Here is a 19,442-nt window from a genome sequence, read left to right as displayed (position 1 = left end):
TGATTTCAGGTCATTTGCAAAGAAAAAAATCACTTAGGCTATGTTCACACTACGTAAAATAACGGCCGTTGTCGGCGCCGCAAAACCACAGCCGTTGTTTTGAGGTTCCTTATAATGACTGCAATGCAAGGTAACTACGGGCGTTGATTCACACTACGTATCAGATAACGGCCGTTGTTTATACGGCCCCGTGAAAAATGAACATGTCAATTATTTCCGGCCGGGAATACCGCAACTACGGCCGTGGATTTCAATGCGGCCGCGAACGTAAAACATATCTGCTGAATTAAACTTGATTTTGATGTAAAAAAAAATTCTGAGTGGTTTCTCGGGCTGGGCGCAGTATTTAAAGTAAATGACCTGTTTCATCCAGTTTATAATCATGCTAGGAATCAAAATTAAACAACGGCCGTGGTTTCACGACTAGCCCGTATGATAGTAATTCTACGGCCGTTGTTTTGGCCTTAAAATAACGGCCGCTATTTTACGCAGGGTGAACATAGCCTTAATCTAATAGGACCCTTAGTGCTTTATCCAGCTTCTTTAGCCACTAGTCAAATGGCGCATGCTCGGGTTCAAATGAAATCGAGCATGCTTGAAGTTCGCTCAACTCTAGTGGTGATATAAGAGAATTTTAAGAAGCGCAGTTTTAAAACTGGCCATGGACCTCCAATAATTGAAGGCTGAACAATCGGCCTCAGTTATGTCTCCTGCCCGCTGCCTGTCCTCTCCATACATAGGAACCTTCAGCATGGCCGAGTGTTCCCGTTTTCTCTATTGGGGAGGGGTAGCTGAGCGGACTTGAAACGTCACGTCTCCAGCCCCTGCAGAGGCGTGATCCGGTACACTGCGCTGGAACCGGGGAATTAAGGGGATGTCATTGCCCTTATCCACCTCCTCCCCGGCCATAGGCAAAAAAGCCCCCCAGTCTGGAGTACCCCTTTAAAGAAAAACTATCAGCAGGTTAGACAGTTTCTTAACAGCCATAAAATAATCCACTTCTGGCTGCAGCTCAAAAACTGCAGTAGCAGTTTTCCAAAAAATTTACGTGTGTGACAGCTGCCTTGAAATAAAATTGAATGTCCAGGTGCAGGTCAAATTAAATTTCAGGTGATGCCTATACCATTTTAGATGAGGAAGAAATAAATGTCTAACATGATCTTGTTTGACCCATTTATTTTCATTTGAAGCTCAACAGCAGATTGTTTTTATGTCAGCCAACACAAAAAGACATTGATTTATTAATTCACGAAAAACAAACTAGGCCAGCTCCAGCTGCCGACTCTTCAGAGGGGACAGATGGCGGTTGGTGGTACGGTTGAAGGTATCCACCGATGAAACATACTGCCCAGCAGGAAGCGTGAGCTTTCGACGACTGTCCACACACTTCTTATCCAGAATAAGAGAATTTTCCTTACACTTGATGTCAGCTTCTATACGAGCAAGATGTTTATAAAGAGCATCTAGGGCATCCCTGCAGGAATAAAGCAAGAATTGCTCAATGTTTTTCAGAAATGAAGGATATGTTATGTGTAAATAGTCCTTTATTTAGCTGCAATATGGCATTAGGGCCCGTTCACACTACATGTCAATTCTTTGAGCGGAAGGGCGCGGAGGCGCACAAGGCCTCCCCTTGAAAGAGATAGGCGGGATTCGGCGTGGAATCCGCGGGTGGGGGTTCCAAATGGAATTTCAGCACTGATTCCGTAGTGTGAACGGTCCCTAAGGGTACGTGCACAGTACAGAATGGCGGTGGAAAACCGTTGCGGATTCCACAGCTCGCACCCGCTCACGGACTCTGGCGCCCGCTTGCATCTCCGCCTGCGTCCTAGACTCCATTCTATGCACGGGCGGATTCAGCCGAAAGAACTGACATTTCGGCCGCGAGCAGGTGCAAGCTGCGGAATCCGCGACAGGTTTTCCGCTGCCCTATCATAGTGTGCACGTACCCTTAGTTAGTGATCATGAACCATGCTATCAAAACCATGCTGATGACTATGCTAAACCACAGCCAACATGGATGAGGCATGTACAAATAAAATTGGTAGTCAACAGCCATGCGACTTCCTGTGCCAAACCATCTCCAAAAAAAATCATAGGCAATAAAAAGAAATAGTTGCACTTAACAAAGCGCAGCCGTGTTGGTGAGCAAAAGCTATATGAACGGAGCGGTGACAGCCTGTTTTGCTTTCTACGGTCAGTGGAAACAGACTGTCACCGCTCAGTTCGTTTAGCGTCTGCTCACCAAGATGTCCGCATTGTGTGTCTTATCCTTCTGGTAATATGAAGTAATAAAGGTTTGTGAAGATTACATTATCGAGTGCAACTATTTCCTTCTATTGACTATGGTTTCAGTAACTGCAGCTGTTAGTTAAAGCGACTCTGTACCCACAATCTGACCCACCCCCTGCTTGTACCTTGGGATAGCTGCTTTTAATCCAAGATCTGTCCTGGGGTCCGTCTGGCAGGTGATGCAGTTATTGTCCTAAAAAACAACTTTTAAACTGGCAGCCCCGTGCCCAACGGACGTGGCCTAGATTGTGTATGCATTAGGCTGGCACACCCTCTCTGTCCCTCCTCATCATTAGGAATGCTCCAGGCAGATTGTCTACTATTCCTCAGCTGTGTGTATACTGAACATGGGCTGGATCGTTAAGCACCTGTGCAGTGTTCAGCATATAGAAAATGTTCCAGTGGCATCCCTAATGATGAAAAGGGTGGGGAGGAGGGACGGAGGGGTGGTGCAAAGTTAGGGCACAGATACTCCCGTTTGGCACAGGGCTACAAATTAAAAAAATGTTTTTTAGAACAATAACTGCATCACCTGCCGAACAGATCCCAGGACAGATCTTGGATTAAAAGCAGCTATTATATGATACAAGTGTAATGGGGGGGTTAGATTGTGGGTACAGAGTCGCTTTAACACCACTATACGTCTATACCACTATGCCCATAGTCATGTCTTAACTAGCTCTGATAAAATAAAACCTTAATTGCTATGGGTAAATTATACTAGTTTTGTTTCACACAGATCCCCAGTCTATTTTATACCTTTTCTCCATTTATGACAACATTCTCTGTTTTCAAGAACTGCCTGTTCGAACAAAGTGAAACCTATGTCAGCTCAGAGCTAGTGTAGGCTTCACTGACATTTTTTAGCTGGAAAAATGATAAATGTGGCGCACGCAGAGGCCGCGCCCCCTCTGTGTGGTTCCAAACCCCCTCCCCTCTGGTGTAAGTGGCGCAGAGAGCCCACTTGGGAATAAATTATTTGCAAATCAAGCATTTGCAAGTGGGCCCTCTGTGCCAGAAAAAGCCTTATGCACCAAATGTCTCCCTAAGGGTCCTATTACACATGAAAATTCAGCCGAATAAGCTAATACTGCCCTGTGAAACAGGGCTAACAATCAGCTGACGAATGAGCAAATGTTCGTCGACTGATAGGGCTGCTCTGGCCTGCTGAAAAATCAGCTGTCGGCTGCACTTCTCCTCGTGTAAGGGTGCGTTCACACTATGGAATTCTCGTGGATAACATCCTGCAGATTCCACCGCACACCCCTGCGCACTCCCACTTGAATCTTCGCCCGTGCCATAGACTCCATTCTATGCTCTAGCAGATTCCGCCATCTGCCCAAAGAATTGACATGTCACTTCTTTGGGCGGATGGTGAAATCTGCTAGAGCATAAAATTGAGTCTATGGAGCAGGCGGAGAGGGAAGCGGGAGCACGGGGGCGAGCAGCAGAATCTGCAGGATGTTATCCACGAGAATTCAATGGTGTGAACGCACCCTAATAGTTGATCAGTGCCTGTTTACAGGTTTAAGCCGTCTAATAGGGCCCTTACAGACGTAACTGCATTAAACATAAAAGTAGTTTATCAAATGTGCCCCTAGTATACACCACGGAAAAGGCCCAACTTCTAGTAATTAGATTAACAATATAACTTACTGCGATTGAGCCAGTTTTTGCTTCAGAGCAGCAATAGTGCCTTCAAGCTGGTGGACTTCATCTGTCAACCCATACTGCACCTATAATATAAAATAAAAGTATTATGCTATAGCAATACATCTTCTATTGTATGACAAGCTCTGGTAAATGAGTGTAGTATTTCCATGTATTCATAGTTACATTTACCACAGTGGTGTATCTTACCGGGTCTCTGCATAGATCTATGTTTGGTCTGTATGTTCGGGTCTCCAGTCGTGTGTGAGCAAGTTTTAAAGGCCCACTCTTGTCTCTCAGATCTGCTTCTAAACGTCTAATGTCTTCCTCCATTTCCTCAATCTCATCTTTGGTCTATGTGAAAAATAAGTATGTGATAAAACTGCACACATGATTTTTTTTTTTACAGCATTAAGCTATACTATTACAGTGTTTATATGTCTCTATTACTTTCAGCAAACCTGCCATCTGAACAAGTTTGACATTGGAAGCAGTGTTGTACCATGAATAAGGGTGGGTTTACATTACGGAATCTGCGCAGATAAATTCCGGCGCTAGTACGCGCGCCTTTTCGCCAGCTCCATAAACACCATTCTATGGCTGGGCAGATTCCGCATTCCGCCGAAAGAATTGACATGTCAATTCTGTCGGCGGAATCCGCCCGTGCATAGTATGGTGTCTATCGCACGAGCAGAGAGGCGAACAGGTGCGAGCAACGGAATCCCCCGTAAGTTATCAGCGCGGATTCCGTAATGTGAACCCACCCTTATGGCAATGGGGCTCTGAGGACTTTATTGCAAGCTGACTGAAAAAAATAAGCTTCTGTAAATGATATTGGTATTCCACTGATAATATACCAGTATGTATGTGTGGAATTTTACCTCCCAAATATCCTCACTTACAGACTGGTTTCACAACTAATGTTATGGTCAGTATATTTACCAAAAAACAGGTTCAAATTTTTCCATTATAGCTCTTTACTCTGTCTTGGTTCTTTCTCAACTGATGCTCTGTGATGGAATTTAAAGTGAAATTTTAACCCCAAAAGTAACACAGTTAAAGGGATTGTCCAAAAAAAACTGTCCCCAAGTACAGTTTAATATTAAAGCGACTCTGTACCCACAATCTGACCCCCCCCCCCCCCCAAAACCACTTGTACCTTCAGATAGCTGCTTTTAATCCAAGATGGATCTTGGATCCAAGAGGATTCTAACCTGCTGATACCTTCATCCTCCGTGCACAAAAGGGACGTAAGTCTTACCTTCATCCACAGCACCTTCCCTGTGCAGTTAGTAGTTTGATCATTAACCTCTTAAGGACATAGGACGTACCGGTACGTCCTATGTCCTCATTAGCACTTCAAAGCGGGGCCGCGCGGCGGCCCCGCTTTGAAGTGCCGCGATCCCGGGTGCCGCGTGTAGCCCGGGACCGCCGCTATTAGCGGGCACGGTCCGATCGCCGTGCCCGCTAATTAGCTAATCGGAGGCAGCTGTCAAAGTTGACAGCTGCCTCCGATTACCGGAGGCAACGTTTCCCTGGTGTCTAGTGGGGGAGATCGCTCCTCCGGGACCTTGTCCCGGAGGAGCGATCTCCGTTACTGATGCCGGCCGGGGACGCGTCCAAGATGGCGCCGTCCTCGGCTCGGCACTCGTTTGTTTCCGGCTGCAGCAGCCGAAAGCAAACGAGTGCCGATCTCATGGATCTCTGCAGCATATCTATGCTGCAGAGATCTCTATGAGAGATCAAAGTGTATATACTAGAAGTCCCCCAGGGGGGCTTCTAGTATATGTGTAAAAAAAAAAAAAAACGTGTTGTTAATAGTAAAAATCCCCCTCCCCTAATAAAAGTCTGAATCACCCCCCTTTCCCCAGGTTTTAAATAAAAGTAAACAAATAAATAAATAAATAAACATGTTTGGTATCGCCGCGTGCGTAATCGCCCGAACTATTAATTAATCACATTCCTGATCTCGTACGGTAAACGGCGTCAGCGCAAAAAAATCCCAAAGTGCAAAATTGCGCATTTTTGGTCGCATCAAATCCAGAAAAAATGTAATAAAAAGCGATCAAAAAGTCGTATATGCGCAATCAAGGTACCGATAGAAAGATCACATCATGGCGCAAAAAATGACACCTCGCACAGCCCCATAGACCAAAGGATAAAAGCGCTATAAGCCTGGGAATGGAGCGATTTTAAGGAATGTATATTGGTTAACAACGGTTTGAATTTTTTACAGGCCATCAGATACAATATAAGTTATACATGTTACATATCGTTTTAATCGTAACGACTTGAGGAACATGCATAACAAGTCAGTTTTACCCCAGGGCGAATGGCGTAAAAACACATTTCCCCCAAATAAAAGAAATGCGTTTTTTTTTTTCAATTTCACCACACTTTGAATTTTTTTCTGGTTTCGCAGTGTACTTTATGCAAAAATTCAGCCTGTAATTGCAAAGTACAATTAGTGACGCAAGAAATAAGGGGTCATGTGGGTTTCTAGGTGGAAAAATGCAAGTGCTATGACCTTTTAAACACAAGGAGGAAAAACCGAAAACGTAAAAACGAAAATGGGCCATGTCCTTAAAGGGTTAAAGGAGAAGTCCGGCGAAAATTATTTTTTTATATGTTATTACTTATGGAAAGTTATACAATTTTCTAATGTACATTAATTATGGGAAATGCTCATATACTGCTATTTCCCTTAATTTAGTGTATCAGGAAGTGTTAGAATTATCTCTGAAGCAGTGACGTCACGACCAACGGTGTAATTCCTATGGAGTGTCCAGCAGGGGGCGCTCTATATATAGAAGTCAATGAGTACCATTGACTTCTATATATAGTGCGCCCCTGCTGGACACTCCATAGGAATTACAGTGTATGTAATGTAATGTAATGTAATGCACTGTACTGTTGTGACTTTATGAATACATTTATGGAATACTTTGGGGAGCAAGTGTCCTTGCTCCCCAAAGTATCCCATAAATGTATTCAATGAATACATTTGCACGGCACCGAGCAGGGAGGGAGAGAAGTGCCATCTACCTCCCCCCTCCTTGCTCGGTGCTGGGAACATATACAAAGTACTACTCCCCCATTATCTGCAGATAATGGGGGAGTAGTACCTTTTGCTATCCCTATCACCGCCCGCGCCGCCGCTCACACAGGGGCTGCTATTCATCGCGCCGCTGATTCCGCGCCGCCCGCGCCGCTCCTAACTACCCGCCCCTCGCTCGCTCGCCTGGCCGCCGCTCTCTGCTCATGCCGGCCGCGTCAGCCCGCCCCCACCCCGGCAGGGAGCACGGCGCTTCCTGGTGTCCCCGGCCGGGGTGGGGGCGGGCTGACGCGGCCGGCATGAGCAGAGAGCGGCGGCCAGGAACGGGGCGGGCGAGCGAGCGGGCGGGTAGTTAGGAGCGGCGCGGGCGGCGGGGAATCAGCGGCGCGATCGTAAGTTTGATGCCGGGAGGAGGAGGAGGGAGAGCGGCGGGGGGCATGAATAGCAGCCCCTGTGTGAGCGGCGGCGGCGGCGCGGGCGGTGATAGGGATAGCAAAAGGTACTACTCCCCCATTATCTGCAGATAATGGGGGAGTAGTACTTTGTATATGTTCCCAGCACCGAGCAAGGAGGGGGGAGGTGGATGGCACTTCTCTCCCTCCCTGCTCGGTGCCCTGCATATGTATTCATTGAATACATTTATGGGATACTTTGGGGAGCAAGGACACTTGCTCCCCAAAGTATTCCATAAATGTATTCATAAAGTCACAACAGTACAGTGCATTACATTACATTACATACACTGTAATTCCTATGGAGTGTCCAGCAGGGGCGCACTATATATAGAAGTCAATGGTACTCATTGACTTCTATATATAGAGCGCCCCCTGCTGGACACTCCATAGGAATTACACCGTTGGTCGTGACGTCACTGCTTCAGAGATAATTCTAACACTTCCTGATACACTAAATTAAGGGAAATAGCAGTATATGAGCATTTCCCATAATTAATGTACATTAGAAAATTATATAACTTTCCATAAGTAATAACATATAAAAAAATAATTTTCGCCGGACTTCTCCTTTAAGCTAATTGGGCGATTTGGAGCACTGGGGGCGGGGCTACTGTTGATTTTTATTATGAGAGGCGGATCGGTGCTTTCCAGGCAGTAGCTCCGCTCCCGGTGCTCCAAAAGGCACGATCAGCATAAGGATCCAACTACTAACTGAACGGGAACAGGATGAAGGTAGGAGACTTACCTGCATCCTCAGTGCTCTGTGCACAAAAGGGAAAGTCAGCAGGTTTGATTCCCTTTGAGGTTCCCTTTAATGAATGTATTTGCAAAATTATTTAACTTTATGTGCTGTGCCTACATGTTTAACCATGTTAGTTGAGATGGGAATATCTCCTAATAAAAGTGCAAACCAAACACCAAAACACTTACATTTTTCTCCTGCCACTTCAGTTCATTGTGAGCTTTTTCGAATTCATGGATTCTTTTCCTGAAGGCGAACTCAACAGCCACTCTCTGGGCTTCCAGTTCATTATTGGTCTGTTAGTGGAGAAAAGAATCGGTGTCCAGTATGATGGTTTATTACTCTCCAGACGTAAAGGGAATATGCAATCAGAAAATCACTTATTGTTAAAATCACGTTCAGGGAAAGTGCAGAAATAGTGATAAAACCCAGTGGTGGTATTTCCTTTAGGCATGAGAGGACAGTTTATTGCCTGAACATTAGGGAATTATGTGGTAAGCAGTAATTTCTAGTTGCTTCTTAAAATAAAATGATCAGTATTTACCTGTGCAATTCTCAAGGCAATGGCTTCTCTCAACTGTGCAGAGGCTCTAAGCTCGGCTTCAGCTCTCTCCTTATTGTAACGGCTGAACTGATCCCATTCCTGGGGAGTGGTTGACCTGAGAAAAGGCTATTGCTTAGTAATCATCTCCACCAAACAAAGTTTACCAAGGTACTACAACTTGTTTTGGTGTCATTTTTAAAATGACCTGAAGGATGAGCCAGCTTTGCAGTTGAAGAGTATCTATAAAGAGTATCCATGAAATGCAACAGGAATTTGATTCAGGCGCACAATTTTGTGAAAAAAGGGGGAAGTTTATCATTGTTTTCACACCTTTGTCCTTTATGCCAGTTTTAATTGCTAGGGCCATGTTCATACACAGTATGAGACCGGCCTTTCCGTGACCTGGACGGGTCACGGAACGGCCGGTCTCAGAAAAGTTTATCCGATGATCTTTAGGCCCTAAAGAACAGATGAGCTTTAGGGCCGCAGAGTTCTGATGTGAGCGCATCCGTGTGAACATCCGTGTGAACATAGCCTTAAAATGTATCAAAATATCTCACAAGGTATTATGAATTTGCAGAGTTTTTTTTTCAATGCACTTTTTTAACATGTGGTTTGTTTGGCTGTCAGTTATTGAAGATAAGGGGACCTTTATTACAGCATTTTGTATGCTAGTAAAATTGAACAATGCTCAAGAAAAGCATTGACAGTATGTAATTCTCAGCCCTGCCAAGAACTGACATGAAGTATTCGGTACTAGCTACTATTCCTGGGTCACAGAACGGCCGGTGTCAGTGAAGATCATCAATGATGATCTTCATTTGTGCTGCACTGGGATGCGGGTGCATCCGTGTGCGCCCGCATCCCAGTTCACCATAGCTGACAATGGAAAGTGCGGACGGAGCCACTCTCCATTGTGTGAGCTGTCAGTTTTGTGTGCCCGCTATTCAATGAATAGTGGCTGCACAAAACTGACTTGTCAGTTTTAGGTGCGGCCGCTAGGGATCCCAGACGGAGTGTATACTATAGGGGAGATTTATGAAAGGGTGTAAATATACACCTGGTGTGAACCGCCCACAGCAACCAAACCGCCCACAGCTGTGATTGGTTGCTGTGGGCAGTTTACACCAGGTGTATATTTACACCCTTTCATAAATCTCCCCCTATGGGCAGGATTCCCTCAGACTGCAGTGCAACGTAACTTTTGTATTAATCACAGCCGTTGTTGCAAATCGGCAACAAGGGCCGTGATTAATACAAAAGTTACGTTGTGTGAACATAACCTAAAGATGTATATATCAATGCAGATAGCCAGATCGATCCATGATATTACAAGATAATAAACTACACTCTTTAAAGCTCTTACCCATGAGGTACACGGGTTGGATCCAGTTTCAGTGATATATTTGGAGAATTTGAGGAAAGTGAGAGGCATGTACGGTCTATATCCAATGTTTCCATTTTACCTCTATGATCCCAGTTTAGCTGTTGACGTGATTCCTGTAGTAGGCTAAAGAAGAAACCTAATGAATAATCTAGCAATGATTTTTTTTTTTTTAAATGCTTTATTATGTGCTCACATATATGTTGTGGGTTCTGTTCATAACAAAAGTCACAATAATCTGCTGAGTCCTTTATATAATCAATACTTATAATGGAATCCCATCGAGGTTTCATCTATTGACAGCAAAAATACATGCATTCAGCATTAAAGCTAGTCACAGCTCAGCTTTCAAATTTTAGAATAAGACACACCTGCCTACACTGTAAAGCTACCACCACAAATAGTGACTGATGCACATCGCCCTCCTTGACGTCTCCAACATCATTGTTGTCCATCATTCCTGATCAGAATTGAGGCCCACTGATCCTTCATCCAGAGTATAAGGAAGTGCTATACATCTGCCACAGTTGCCTTTGGTGGTGGTTTTTACAGTGTACAGGGCAGGTGTGTCTAATCAATACAGAACTGCCCTACATTTTGCAATTGGTACAGTGACAAGCCCATTCTACTTGTATAACATCATAAATCCAGCCATTGTGCCTCTGCATTAACAACACAGGCCTAATGCCACCTTCATGGAGGACAATGCACCAGCTCATCAAGGTTGCATCATAAGGGAATGGCTGCTGGAGACTGGGGAACCTCACTTGGAGTGGCTGCACTTTCTCCAGACCGGAATCCCATAGAAAAACTATAAAATGGTAAAAAACAAAACAAAAGGAAGACGTCTCCTGGTGTGGGAATGTCGGCTGGTCCATGCTGACTTTTACACTCATAGAAAATCTATGGGATCAGCTTAGTCACTGTATAGAGACTCGTAACTAGGAACCTCAATGACTTGTGGGCTGCCCTTCAAAAAGAGTGCTATGCCGGTGGCTGGAGGAGTTGGATGCAAGTCCTAAAAAACATGGACATCTATGTTTTCATGGCAGTTCTACGGCTGCATTCAGCTTTTCCAGCTACCGGGAGTCAAGTGCCAAAAAAGCATTCAGGTTTGGACAAACCCGAACATTCGGTTAGCTCGCTCATGGCTAGATATCTGTAGCATTTTTACATTTACCAGAGTTGTTCAAAGGCCTCACTGATCTTCTGTTGTAGTGCTTTTCGAACACCTTCTATCACTTCCACTTCTTTGTGCAGCTCCTCCTCCACAGGATCTTTCACCAGGTCAATGTCTCTGCGGCTCTCACGCAAAGTCAGGCATTCTATAGCTACATCTGATGGGACATTCTTTGCCTGTAAGGCACGTTCTGCTTCATCTTTTATCTGCAGCATCGAAAAGAACATTCAGACTGACAGAAGTAATTTATAAAAAACACATTTGTAAAGTCAGCAAGTCCTAGACGTTGTGCTGTGTAGTGTAGTAGGGCAGAATCACGTGCTAAGGATCATGTACAAAGAGGCGTGATTGAACAGGATGTGACTACTTACCCACTGAGGACTGCCCCAATGCTTACATAAAGCATGGGAGAAGTGCATTTTCGGGGGGCGTGAGCTTTTGAGGGTAGCAGTAACACTAAAAGCGAATACTTATTGTGGTTGGGGACAGGCTATATTGCGCTGTATTTAAAGCTGGAGCTACAATTTTCTGGTTCCCTTCAAAATGACTTCCAACCTGAACCTTTTTTTAGATCTTTACCATAATTAATCCCTTAAGGACACAGCTAATTTTCATTTTTGGGTTTTCTTTTTTTTTTTTTCCAGTTTTCTCGCCTGAGCCCGAGCGTGCAGCATTTGATTACTGGTGACTGAAGTCTATGGCCTATGGCTGTATCCCTGTTTTCCAGGAAGCATTAGGGTTGCATCCAACTTCTTAAGCCACGAGTAGTCAAATGCCGCACGCTCGGGCTCAGGCGAGAGAACTGGGGGGGAAAAAAGAAACTGGAAAAAAAAAATAAAACATTTGCTGTGTCCTAAATTATGCGGGACCAACTGTACTTTGTAAATACACTCTACAATTTTCCATAAAATGTGACAAAACAGGAAAGGAGGGAGGAGAAATTGTAAAAAAAAAAAACACAATTTTTCCAATTTGGTTGGTTTTTATTCTCAGGTCAGTACAATAACAATAGCTGATTTACAGCATGTTCCTTTAATTTTATTTTCACAAAAAAAAGAAATAGTAACCGGCAATACTGTGTATTTGCATCCGAAATATTCACCTTCCTTTGGATACAATCATACAATCACCATACAATCTTTAAACTTTATTTCATCTTTAAAGTTTAAAGATTTTATGGTGAGTGCCCTCTGGAACTTTTTTCTACTTTTCTATATGTATTTAATTTTATTTTATTTTACTACTTTCAAAATTTATACTTTTTTAAATGATGAAATGACAGGAAAAAAAAACATTGAATAGTTCCCACACAGAGGGAGCCTCATATAAAACTCACCAGCGTCAATGCATCTATTTCAGCATCTACTTCAGAAAGGCATTTGTCCAAAATCAGTTTCCAGTTTTCAACTTCATCAATACGATCAACAAGTCTGGTACGGTTATCCTCTTCATCCCATTTAGTCTAGTCAAGTATAATATTTTGGTTACTCATTGTCACAATAGTACAGCTTTACAAATGTTATCCGTGGAAGAGAGGGGCCATGCTGTTTTAACATTGGATAACCCCTTTAAACCACCACCAAATTACTGTAATAAAGTTATAAAACATAATAGTAATAAGCCAGATTTAGCAAAACTTTAAAGGGGATATCTGGCGAGCAGAAGATGAATAAAACCTTCTCGCTGGCATAGGTCGCAGTCATTGTGTGTGGGCAAAAGTAGGACACAGTTACGTTATATTTTGGACTAAGGCAGGCATGGTATTAGGCCCATGACAGATTATGTATAGCCATGGTTGAAGTCATACACATATCATCCCCATATAGTGCTTTATGAAAGCTAGACAGTAAGGTACAGGTACCTGGTTGCTGGTCTCATTCCGGAGAGTTCTCGCCTCCTGGCGAATCTGATGGGAAGCTGACTGCTGCCTCTGAGCATTTGTAGAAATAAGCAAATTGTTGGTATGCCAGTCTGGGACTGCGAAGCGGCTTCCTGGTTTCACACTTAAAGTGGCCATGTCTACTTCAAATAAATATTGGCTTGTTAGAATAAATATTGGATTGTTAGAAATCACTTACAGACACAGTGTGCATGGCTACTTTGAGTTGGTGTCAACCTTAGGTTATATGTACACAAGTATTTTAGAACTCAATTTGAGCCTCAAAAAGTCTGGTTTTACAGACAAACTTTTTAGCTTTTTTGTGTACATTTCAGTCAACAATTTTAAACCATCCCTTTTAAAAATAAAAAATAAAAATAAACCTCCCCTGCCCCTAAAGAGTACCTATCATTAAAAAAATAAAAAACTTTTGCTATGTTAGAGAGTCAGGGTGTGAGTATTTAGACCCTGACCAATCAGCAGGGATGGATTATAATGAGGGCAATCTGGGCTACCGCCCATGGGGGCCCTGTGAGATTGCCCCCATTATAATGAAGCCAACGCCGCACACCACTGCTCCCCCGGGCCAGTCCTTCCAGGGCACTAAGGGGTTGTAGTCACCAGATCCATCTAGGGACATTCTGCTCGCATTGATTGGCAGTAGACGTTGCTTCACGCAGGCGAGTCTGCTAGAGCGTCCTCTAGCCAGCGACGTCACTTCCTGGACACACACTGATGCTGAGGAGCAGAGGATACTACACAGAGGGGGCTATTTCATGGCCACAGCAAAGCCCACCATTTATAGTTCACATAGCTTGAGGACATGGTGTATAGCCCCCTCATCCAGGTTATTTGGCTAGGGGGCAGGGTAAGTTGAGGTGTGGTTAGTGGGGTGGGGGCAGGCCTAGAGGGGCTGTGGTTAACAGGGGCCCCACAATTTCTGAACAGCCCGGGGTCCATAGTACCCTTAATCTGCCCCCTGCCAATCAGTAGAGCAAGCGTGCTCCCCTTACCTGTGTCTGAGATCTAGATGGCCCCTTAGACTAGCATTGGAAGTCTGTCTAGGACATGTGACACAGAGATGGGTGTGAAGGCGCCAAATCAAAACTTATCTCTCTGACATATCAAAAGTTCTTTTCTAATAAAGTTAGTAAACAGAAAAATTAGAAATAAAAAAAAACATCAAAACCAGAAATATGTTTAACATATAAACTTGATTTAAACAAAAGGTCATTTTCGGACAACATGCTTTTTTAATCTACTGCTGGAAAGTTACTAGGTGTATGAACAAAGAGCCATTTTACCAATTAGCTAACTAGAACTTGATGGTAAAAAAAATAAAAATGTTTTTTTGGGGGATATAAATGTGTTTTTCTGACCATTTTAAATCTAAAAAAGGAAACAGCCAAGGCAAGAACATAAGCTTACCCTGCCAATTGTTGACAGATCGTTGTCTAGGTTACAGACCACCACTCTGCTCTAAAAAGAGAGGTCTGGCTGTTGTATATAGAGCTATTATGTAGAGATAGACAGAAAATATGTAACCTGACAAGCCCTACGAGATTGTCTATATTAGTTGAAATGGGAATACCCCTTTAAGTGGCTTACACTTCTCAACAATCCTAGTATATTCCCCCTATTGTATCTACAAGTTGCTGTTGGCTTCCTGATAAAGCATGCAACAACAAAAAAAAAATCTGAAATCCCCACAGCCTGTAGGTTGTCACTAGACTGGGCTCCTAAGCCAAAGCCAGACAATAAGATCATGTGAAAGCACAGCGGCACTCACCAAATTGGACATGAGCAGACTTGTATTAGTCACTTTTGCACAGATACAGCAGTAGTATAGAACATCTCGGGACTCTCCACAAGTGAGCTACGGCCGCTTTGTGGTGATTCTGCTTCTCACAGCTTTTTTGGGCTTGTGTGCATTTAGTTTGGTGAGTGCCACCTTGCTTTTATCATTTTACATGATATTTTGCACCACGTTTCCTACAGCTAGAGCACCAGTTGTGGAGACTGTATACCACGTGCATCAGAGAGGTGTTACGTTTGTGAGGAGGCGACCGTGATTTTTTCTTTCCTTGGTTTATTGCTCCAGGAAATAAGATACATACCCTGAGGGTACAGTCACGTGTAATGAGTTTGCAGCAGATTTCATGCTGCGCTTATTGCAGCAAATCCGCTGTGATACTCTTTACCATTAGAGCCTATAGCCTTGCCCTGGTAGATAATCCGCCGCTTGCGCCATAGACTCCATTTTATGGTCAAGCGTCTGCCTCCGTCCACCAAAAGGGTTGACAAGTCAATTATTTGGCGGGTGGCGGAATCCGCCTGACGATAGAATCGAGTCTTCGGCATAGGCGGACATGGGAGCGACGGAATCCACACCGGGTTATCCGCCTGGAGCCCGTAGTGTAAGGAGTATTTTGATAGATCCACACACACCAGATCCGCAGCGGATTTTATGCAGCGAGGAACCCCCGAAGCAAGTCATAGCACCGAGCAGGTACAGTATGCTCCAGCCAGAGGGGGGTTAAGGGGACTGTCACTTACATGCTCGCAGCAGGATGTCAATCTCGCTACCAGTATGTAACCTGACTGAAAATGACAGGCAAGGGATCCGCAGACGATTTCACGTTGCAAATTCCGGTGTGTGTGAATCTAGCCTTAGGGTGCCTTCACACATACCGTATCGCTGCGTTTTTAACGCTGCGTCTTTTACATGCGCGTTAACGCAGCGATAAAAACGCAGCGATACGGCATGTGTGAAGCTACCCTCAGGGTAAATTCACACGGGCGGATCCGCCGGGAGTCTCACGCACGAAATCCGCAGCTAATCCGCAATACACGTATTAATAATAAGAATAATACGAGTATTGCGGATTAGCTGCGGATTTCGTGCGTGAGACTCCCGGCGGATCCGCCCGTGTGAATTTACCCTTAGGGTGCCTTCACACCTACCGTATCGCAGCAGAAAATCCGCTGTGGATCCTGTAGGTGTGAACGCACCATTAAAGTGGATTTGCTGAGATATGTGCAGCGTGAAATCCACTACCCATGTGAATCTAGCCTTATAGTAATCATGATGGGGGCAGAAGTTTTCTGCACTTTGTCAGTCATCCCCCTGAAGGACACCACAGGCTGATACCTGGGAGCAACTATATGGCACAGCCATAGTAAGTATACACCCCAGGAGGATAAGAAAAGGACATAGGACAGGGCTAGAATAACCCATGTTCTACAGAAAAATCCCTCCATACATAATAGAGAAATTGCTGCTGTCCCGTCATTCCTCTATACACTTACTTTTGCTGGGTTTACAGCCTGGACCGCTCCCGTGCTGACAGCCTCCGACTAAAGCGACCGCAGGTCTCCACAGAGTCTCTAGATGCCGTTTCCAGAGGAACGAAGACCAACCAATCCTGGGTCAGCAAGTTAGTTTACTGCTCGTTCCCTAGTAACAGCACGTGACCTTATCGAGCGCGCGCGCGGGAGTCCTGTCAGCTCCGGGCTGTAATGTGGTTGCTGCCTCGTCAGGGAGCCATAGCTGGTGGTGTCCCGTTATAACAGCGTCACAGAGTAAGCATATACAGTATATATACATGGATACCATGAGGGAAGTCAGAAAGGTAGAGAGGAAATGAGCGTCTTAACATATGTTCTCAGAATAGGCGGGAAGTCAGGTCGTTGGTTTGATTCACCTCAGAGATGGAATAAGGTTGCTCTGGGACGTGAGGTAAAGTGACCAGCAGCAGTACCAGACCAAGACGTGGACTTACATGGTAGCGCTGTACCTCGCGGTATGGGATTTAGACACTGCCCTGTTATAATGCTACACAGTGCCACAGTATACAGTAACATCCCATGAGGTGGGCCGCCATATCTTTAATCTGGAATGGGATAAGATGGAGCTGGATGCAGTCAGTATTTAAAGCAGAAGGCTGGTGCCAGTGAAAGCTTCTTATTAGGGATGGTCCGAACCTGCCGAAGTTCAGGTTCGTATGAACCTGAACTCTCGGCAATGATTCCCGCTGTCTGCCCGCTCCGTGGAGAGGGTGGATACAGCGGGAGGACCGCCTGGAAAACTGGGATACAGCCATAGGCTGTATCCCAGTTTTCCAGGCGGTCCTCCCGCTGTATCCACCCGCTGCACATAGCGGCCAGACATTGGGAATCTGATGCCGAGCGTTCGGGTTCATACGAACATGAACCTCGGCAGGTTCAGACCATCCTTACTTCTTACATTAAAGTGGAACTCAGGCCAAAATGAAAAATCTGCAGGAACATAATGAAGATAAACTTCCCATGCCCCTGCACTGACTAAGGGGGTAATCACTCGTCCACAAATATATGGATGGGGAAGGAATGGAATGGAATCGCTGCGGTGATTCAAAAAGTTTCCATGCTGCCGGCATGATATTGACACATTGTGTCGGCCAGGTAATGAATCCACTACATTCCTTCTCAGTCCATTACGATCGCAAATTTGAGGACATGTGAATGTCCCCTTACTGCTCACGGACCTCCACCATGCGCCTGCAATGTCACAATCCAGGTTTAGACGGTCAGTGACCACCCCAGTCACTGACTCCTGAGGACACTGGCACAAGGGAGAAACAAGCCCAGTTAGTCATCTTAGATGGAGTTCTTTTAACCTCTTAAGGACCCATGACATACCGGTATGTCATGGATCCCTGTCACTTAAGGACCCATGGTGTAGTGGTACGTGGGTCCTTTGAACGACCGCCGCGTGACGTCATGCAACGATCACGGGAGGATGGCTGCTGTTTTCTACAGCAGGCCATCTTCCCTTCACACGGAGGGGGAATTCGACCCCACCCCCCCTTTGACGCAGATCGCCGTGATTGGCTTGCAAGTTCTTGCCAGCCAATCACGGCTATGCATGTGAATTCCGGGTCATGTGATGCTGGTGACCCGGAATTCAGCGGTGATTGGCGGTGTCCATGACATCGTCAATCACCATCATGCCTGTGGTGGGTAAGTGGAGGTTCTGCGGGTGCCCAATCGCCTGGCCGGCCAATCGCGGGTGAACCGGGCAATGTAATTCACTAATCCCTTCCTACTTGCCGATCCTGAGGCAAGCAGGGAGGGATCCATGAATTACATTGCCCGGTTCAGGGTCTGCCCGCTGTCCCCGTGTTGCCCCCATGCCGGTCCCGTGCTGCCGGTGTCGCTGGCACAGTGGATGCAGGGAGATCCTGCTAGCGTGCTGCTAGCAGGATCTCCCTGCATCTCTTCTGCCTCCCCTGTCACCACCATCCCCCTTAGTCCTGCCACCCTGCTCACCACCATCCCCTCAGTCCTGCTACCCTGCTCCCTTTTCACCACCATCCCCCTCAGTCCTGCCACCCTGCTCCCTTTTCACCACCATCCCCCTCAGTCCTGCCACCCTGCTCCCTTTTCACCACCACCACCCTCAGTCCTGCCACCCTGCTCCCCTGTCACCACCATCCCCCTCAGTCCTGCCACCCTGCTCCCCTGTCACCACCATCCCCCTCAGTCCTGCCACCCTGCTCCCCTGTCACCACTATCCCCCTCAGTCCTGCCACCCTGCTCCCCTGTCACCACCACCCCCCTCAGTCCTGCCACCCTGCTCCCCTGTCACCACCACCCCCCTCAGTCCTGCTCCCCTGTCACCACCATCCCCCTCAGTCCTACCACCCTGCTCACCACCATCCCCCTCAGTCCTGCCACCCTGCTCCCCTGTCACCACCATCCCCCTCAGTCCTGCCACCCTGCTCACCAGCATCCCCCTCTGCCATCCACCCTGCTCACCAGCATCCCCCTCTGCCATCCACCCTCCTCCTCCCCTCTGTCCTGCCACCCTGCTCCCCTCTGGAATCCACCTCCTCCCCTCTTTCCTGCCACCCTGCTCCCCTCTGCCATCCACCTTCCTCCCCTCTGTCCTGCCACCCTGCTCCCCTCTGTAATGCCACCCTGATCCCCTGCGTCCTGCTTCCCTGTGTCCTGCCACCCTGCTCACCTCTGTCCTGCCACCCTTTCCCCTGCCACCCTCTCACCTCCGTCCTGCCGCCCCTCTCCCCTCTCTTGCCGCCCTCTCCCCTCTCTTGCTACCCTCTCCCATCTCCTGCCAACCTATCCCCTCTAGTGTCCCCTGCCTCTGCCGTTTTTGTTTTGTTTGTTTTTTTCTTCAGTGTAAATTTTCTAATTTTTTTGTAAACAATTCCTCTCTTCTGCCCCGATGTAAAAAAAAAAAAAAAAAAAAGTCAAAAACAC

The 19,442-nt window shown here is 45.9% G+C and overlaps 1 protein-coding gene across 4 annotated transcripts; it reads right to left on the bottom strand.

Annotated features, from left to right (window-relative positions):
* Nucleotides 1-1,159: 1,159 nt before the first annotated feature.
* Nucleotides 1,160-16,637, bottom strand: TEKT2 (tektin 2). Of its 4 annotated transcripts, none has more exons than XM_069971657.1 (11): nucleotides 16,491-16,637; nucleotides 14,195-14,319; nucleotides 13,164-13,324; nucleotides 12,639-12,764; nucleotides 11,303-11,508; nucleotides 10,105-10,248; nucleotides 8,739-8,853; nucleotides 8,383-8,490; nucleotides 4,153-4,296; nucleotides 3,949-4,028; nucleotides 1,160-1,474 (listed from the first exon to the last, which is right to left on the bottom strand). In XM_069971657.1, exons 3-11 carry the CDS (start codon nucleotides 13,317-13,319, stop codon nucleotides 1,261-1,263), a joined length of 1,293 nt encoding a protein of 430 aa, XP_069827758.1. In that variant the 5' UTR covers nucleotides 13,320-13,324; nucleotides 14,195-14,319; nucleotides 16,491-16,637; the 3' UTR covers nucleotides 1,160-1,260. The 4 variants fall into 4 exon arrangements, with proteins under 4 accessions (XP_069827758.1, XP_069827756.1, XP_069827754.1 ...); XM_069971655.1 differs by having other exon boundaries at nucleotides 13,164-13,321; XM_069971653.1 differs by lacking the exon at nucleotides 14,195-14,319.
* Between the last annotated feature and the right edge of the window lie 2,805 nt (nucleotides 16,638-19,442).

The sequence above is a fragment of the Dendropsophus ebraccatus genome, chromosome 5 (genome assembly GCF_027789765.1).
Source record: "Dendropsophus ebraccatus isolate aDenEbr1 chromosome 5, aDenEbr1.pat, whole genome shotgun sequence".
Classification (NCBI taxonomy): domain Eukaryota; kingdom Metazoa; phylum Chordata; class Amphibia; order Anura; family Hylidae; genus Dendropsophus; species Dendropsophus ebraccatus.
Note: the sequence above shows the minus strand (reverse complement) of the source record. Positions and strands in the feature narration are given on the sequence as shown.